Source organism: Trichoplax adhaerens, genomic scaffold (genome assembly GCF_000150275.1).
Source record: "Trichoplax adhaerens TRIADscaffold_21 genomic scaffold, whole genome shotgun sequence".
NCBI lineage: Eukaryota > Metazoa > Placozoa > Uniplacotomia > Trichoplacea > Trichoplacidae > Trichoplax > Trichoplax adhaerens.
Window position 1 is genome coordinate 576,035 of NW_002060962.1, and position 6,298 is coordinate 582,332.

General features: G+C 30.4%; 1 protein-coding gene across 1 annotated transcript in view; it reads right to left on the minus strand.

Moving 5' to 3' along the window:
* Positions 1-153: 153 nt before the first annotated feature.
* The window catches only part of TRIADDRAFT_61139 (uncharacterized protein), a gene marked incomplete at both ends in the record, with an annotated part of 13,744 nt that continues 7,599 nt past the window's right edge, over positions 154-6,298 (minus strand). Inside the window, 13 exons of the mRNA XM_002117118.1 lie at positions 154-258; positions 351-401; positions 507-563; positions 734-868; positions 2,069-2,164; positions 2,284-2,346; positions 2,484-2,624; positions 2,719-2,811; positions 2,907-2,976; positions 3,642-3,726; positions 4,326-4,413; positions 4,802-4,912; positions 5,636-5,700. Coding sequence (XP_002117154.1) covers positions 154-258; positions 351-401; positions 507-563; positions 734-868; positions 2,069-2,164; positions 2,284-2,346; positions 2,484-2,624; positions 2,719-2,811; positions 2,907-2,976; positions 3,642-3,726; positions 4,326-4,413; positions 4,802-4,912; positions 5,636-5,700 — 1,160 coding nt within the window. The remainder of the gene's footprint in view (positions 259-350; positions 402-506; positions 564-733; positions 869-2,068; positions 2,165-2,283; positions 2,347-2,483; positions 2,625-2,718; positions 2,812-2,906; positions 2,977-3,641; positions 3,727-4,325; positions 4,414-4,801; positions 4,913-5,635; positions 5,701-6,298) is intronic.

Here is a 6,298-nt window from a genome sequence, read left to right on the forward strand (position 1 = left end):
TTTAAATTTATGCGATTAAAGGTATTTATAGATGACTAGAAACAATTTCACATGTTTTATACTTTACTATACAAAGTTGTCAAATTATTCTAATTATTAGCTCGTACGAGTGATCGCATTATTAGCGATAATGATTATATCCATAGCAGAGAGTTATAAATCATCATCTCCGATTACATTAACATCTTCAAAAATTTCGTTTTGAACAACTTCTTCATTCTTGTTGGTATTGCGTTGTAACATTCCTTGAAACTTACTCTGTTGATAGTTAAAATTAATTTATTTCATAGGATTGCAAGGATAATAAGGTTACTGTAATTCTGTAGAATATTGATGAAGACACTACTTACTGAGAACTTTTTCATTGCATTTCCTGATCGCAAGACAAAATTACCGGAAGACTGTACATGTAATATAGATTAAATTGTATAAACAACGACGAATACTTAAAAGCATAGCAGAATGAATTTTGAAAATGAAATGGAGTGAAAATCTACTTTATTTACCTCAATCGAGTCAGAAAATGCTGCATTAGTGGAACGTTGTGAGGCACTTGCTATTGTCTGTATGATGTTATAAGCAATATTAAAAATTGGGAAGATGTTTCGCATTATTCTATATTTGTGATTTAGGGTTACTTTACTCGTATTCCTAAATAGCTTTGAGGTATTACAAGATAGCCATTGATAGAATTTATACGTATTCTTATTATTGTAACTAGAGAGCTACAGACCTCTACAGATCCTGATGAAATAGAAGATTCTGTTATGGTTCTGCGGCGGCCAGCTGGTGTTCGGGTTGATTGATTTCGTCTACCTCGAACGTGTTCTTGTGCCATATCTTTAAGGCACATGCTCATAAATATGGCCTTGAGATATTCAGAATAAGTAAAATCATCAGATCTTTATTAAAATATTTCAATATGAACACTAAAATAATGAAACATTACACCGTAGATCTCGTTCCGAGCTTAGTTAATTGATTAGTCATAGATAACAAATATATAATAGGTATTTTATTCTAATATTCTTTCCAACATTAAGCTAAAAAGTTCTACGGATTATTTCATCGATGGCTGAACTGGCGCTACTTTATTTTATATCCGTATACAATTTTGTCAGTTCAATATCGGGACAAAATATGAATAATGTTCATTGCACGTTTTATAAGTTTTGCTAAAGATATCCAGACACTTTTTTCCCGAAATGCCTTACAATCGGTACTATCTAGTATTTGAATTGGTTAACTTTTAAAGCATTTACTATGGGTATCTATGCTCATTAGATATAATCCGTATAGTAGAAGAAAACGTAATCAATCAAATCGCGTAAGTATAGTTTTAAACTGAATTTATTTTTCAAATGTTTATTAAAAAGTTTTAGGTTAATTGCTGCGCATAATACTGATGGTTAAAAGCTAGTATAATTCATTTTAGGTTCTATACGTATTTATTTCGACATCTAGCCTTGATATCCTTTCTAATACTATAGTTGAAACTCCTTGCATGCTATTCTATGTACGATCGAGGTAAAGTATTAAATTAAGCGTATGATAATCATTTACGCACGCATTTGCTTCTATCGCTTGAGCGATTAAATTATTATAACTAGCAATCAAAGTTTGAGTAGCGATATACTAAATATTGCACTCATATTGCTAAATACTTTTACTGTAAGAAATTAATTTGGAGATAATATTTAAAATATTTGCGTGTTTGCTTTTATAGGAATAAAAAAATATCAAATTAGGCATGTACTAATTATTGCACTCGTATTTGTAAATGCTACCACAATATTCTATACCTGGATGATTTAATTAATGTAGCAATGATATATCAAAGTAAAATACTAAAATTAGACATAGGAGTATACAGACTATTATACTAGTATAAATATAAGATTATGATATCATAATATTGGGTGATTAAGTTAATATTGCTGTGATTTATTAAGGTAAAATATTAAATTTGGCGAGAATCAACTTTTTAGTCTTAAATGCGTGTAAACCATAACATATACTGTTATATTTTTACTACTGCAATTTTCTTAATTGTTATATGTAGACATACCTGCGAAGAAGCAATCGATATCCATTGCAATTTTTCTTTACTCATAAGATATTCGAATGATAATATGAATAAATATTCGTCGCTATTTTCCTCACGCTAAGTATGATAGACATTTAAAAAAATTGATATGATTAGACAATTATACTAAAATCGTTCGATTCTTTCGTAATCTATTAAACTATAATTAATTAAAGAAATTGTTTTTTAAATCTAACCTTAGCCACAGTTTTCCAGCATTTCATCCGTGTTAACTTAAATGAGCCAGCTTTAACCTTCCCCTTGTAATTGTAAATTATAAAAAGGAATAGAGGAATTCGTTTTTATTCTAATTTGCATTCTATCAGACAATTATATCCTTGTAACTATTTAAGTATTTATCGAATAATATAGTCCTATGACCAGATACTATACGTACTTCTTCTAGAAATACTTTAATATTAAGTGCCATATCCCCAATGGAAACTAAGACTTTTGTATTTTCTTTAGGATAATCACATGTGCACATTTCAAAGACGATATAGCCATAGTTATATTGCCGTTTTGCTAGTTGAATATACTGAAATTTCATCGAATGAAAGAGATTAGTTTGACTGTGAAGATTGGGCAATTAATTATAATTTATTAAGTTTAACTAGAGATAATATTTCCACCTCCTTCTTTTCTTTTTTCTCTATTAATTCTGCTAACTTTGCTTTAGTATTTTGCGATGCGGATATCCAACCTCGCTTAACTTCATCAACAATCTATATATTCAATTTACGTAGCACAGAAACAACATTATGAATCAAATAGATCCGCTGGTTGTGGTATTGTGGAATTGAATAGCAGTTTAATTTACTTGCAAATGGAGCAGATTCAAGCCAATCTCGGTTTCCATTAAAAGATCGTCATATTTCGTAGACCAATAGCTAAGAAAGTAAAAATAATGAATAAATTAGTAAAAACTATTATGACGGGTAAATTATCATGACAAATTGAATGTAGTCAAGCCGAAGTTAATGGCACAATAAAATCTTGTGCAAGATTGCAGGAATTCTACCTGGTCAATAAAGAAAAGGAAGAGAAAAGGAAAAATGGACAAAATGAATTAACAAACGGACTGATTTTATTCCCAAAGCTACATCAAGTCTTTTAAGTTTGATCTTGAGTAAACCGTTTATGAAATAGGTAGCATTTCCATGTCAGTAGATGATACAGTAAGGATTTTAACTGCCAGAATCATGATCGATATGAAGGTTTGAATATCTGATCCTGTCGTTATTATTGGGAATCACGCATACTAGGGTACGGTAAAATACAATGATTCTTCGATGCTGGAGAAATTTAAATTCGTACAACTACAAAAGGAAAGGATAGCTACTCTAGCAATGCAATCAATTATACAATCGGCAAAAGAGAAATGAAATAAGGTGATCTAGCTATTCATTGAATCAATACTTATCCAATGTATTTTTGAATTTATAAGGGTACTCGTAACCTCTCAAGAATGTACAGTACAGTAAACAATATCATAATGACGGGATTATTCCTGGAAGTCAATAAGATTAGAAAGTCTTTCCCAACTTTAACTTACCATTTTCGTATGACAATGTGTAAATTAGAATCATCGTTGGCGATAGAAAGATAGGGAGATTCAAAATTTTGTAACTTGCGAACAACTTGGCAAAAGAATAATAATCAGCATGATTAGTCCTCAAGAAAGTAATCCGAACCATAACTAAAAGATCTATTCATGCTTGCCTATTGATAATGGTGAACATAGCATAGCGCAATCACTTATTAAAATTAATATAGTGATCTATAATTTTATTTTCGCTTGCAATATTAGAAATAGTCTTTCTACTTGATGGTAATTAAAAGTTAGAAACGTAATATAAAGATAGATAGTTATCCTGACTTTATGAATTAATTCTTCTACATGATCTATCTAGTATATAGAGTTCAATTTTGCTACAATAATTATGGTTAAACAAAAGCAATTCTTGAGTGATTTATAAGTTTGAGGGGGAAATAAGTGAATACGACTACTGTGGGCAGAGAATAAGTCTATTAAGGTCTATTAACAACTTGGTTATGGACTTAATAGATAACATTAGGATAGTTGACGATAAAATAAGCAATTGAAAGCCATCATTGGCTTGCTATAATTCATCATAATGATAACTAAAATACGAGCAGGAGTCTAATAGCAAGGAAAGTAGATATGATAATATTATATTATGTTAATAAAGTAGTAGAGATTGTCGAATCTACGTACTGGTTGTTGTGTTCTCTTTTTTCTGGACAATATAAAGTCCGAAATAGTAGGCCAGTTCTGCCGGAAGTTCCAATTGTGATGCCACTGCCTATAATACAAATTATTGAATGGCATGATTTGCTGATATAAGAAGAAAAATAATTTTATCCAGCTACTCTAACTTAGAGGTTAATCTCCCTTCTCTATGTCGTGAGATTGCACTGTAGAAGATCTATTTTCCAATTCCTTACCGATATTTTTTTGTTGAAAAAAAAACAATATATAAAAGCTATACTTAACTACTTAACTTCGGCGCTAATCTCTATTAGATATAGCGAAATTGCATAGTCTAAGATATCATTTCTACCGTAAATTAGCTAAATCTCATTCTTTTATATCATTATGATGATAAAACTTTCAATAGGCTGGAAGAGCGTTTGACAGATCAAAAGCTCTTTCTAAAAAGTAAAGTAATGATGAATGTATTTATTTCTTACCTCTAAGGCATCGTCTGTAAAGCTATCTGATGAAATATTGATGACAACTTTGTGGCCATTTAATAAATAAATATCTAACTCGACATTCTCAACTTCCTTTCCAGATGAGACCTTGACAATATGAGATTAAAAATGATTAACGATGGTGCTTTGATGAAGACCTATCCAACACGGAAATTCTAGCTAGTCTAGTCTGAATCCGATCGGTATTTAGTTATTATAATATTGAATTTGTAACGAATAACGTTATGAAAATTTACATAAACGTAGTTAATGTGTAGTTTTGATAGTCATGGTATCACGAATATAATTGGATCTACCTATAAGCATACATTTATATATAATTAATACGTAGTGCTATCGTCATATTAAGATTCAGCACAGTAACTTCACATGGTGTCATTTAGATTAATATATATTTAGAGATAGTCCATATAAGATATCTATTCTTTATACAGCAATGAATTGGACACTGGACAGTACTTTGATGTTTAACTAGTTCAATAAAGTTATGCTCATCCATAACAGAATTTTGATATGAATATCAATGATAGCCACATAACATTGCAGTCCATAACCATAATAAGAATAGAACTATAAAACCTTTAATTTGTGGATGTTATTGAACAATTATAATAATTAGAATACTAGCGTTACTAATCGGTGCATGATGTAGCTCATAAGCGTATTACAATAATCTATAGTGGCAGACACCACTATTAGCTTGATCATTAGGAGTCACCAATTACTACCGTGGCTGTCGGTTATATCTTTTAATTCATTAACGCAATAGTCACATAATAAATTCTCCTTTCAAATTAAAATATAACTTACTTGCTGGAAAGTTACAAGATGGCGATTGAATATGTCGTCATTAATAATTCTCTTTCTTTGAGTTACTGTAAGAAAGAAATGTATGTTGGTAAGAAATTAGCAGTCCCATTAAATCAGATAGCATGCGCTATATAAAAAAGTAGAGATAGCTCAAATCAGCAGTCTTATAAATCAGATAGTATACGCCAATCAGAAATGTAGATATAGCTCGAATCAGCTGTCTTATAAAATCAGATAGCATGCTCTATTCAGAAAAGTAGATATGCCTCAAATCAACAGTCATATTAAGTCGGATAGTATACGCTATATAGTAGATATGACTCAATTATGAGTAAAAGTCTTATTGTATATAACGTTGTCACGGTACGAACTACTGTAAAGAAATAGCTATCTAAATTTGGTTAATATAGTATAGTGATATTATATTACAACTAGTTACTTACAATAGGAATTACTCTAATTATAATGTGTTACAGTAAATTTATTGCTGTGCTGTAATGTGTGCTGAAATGATTCTGTGAATGGACATATTGTAGTCCGACTGTGAAAAACTAATTAGTAGATGTTCTCACCCAAGTATTATTATAAGATGACTTGTGAATGTTAGCTGCTGTAGAAGGGTATATAAACCCGTCAGATAGTTGAATAAAGCAGTTCTCAATT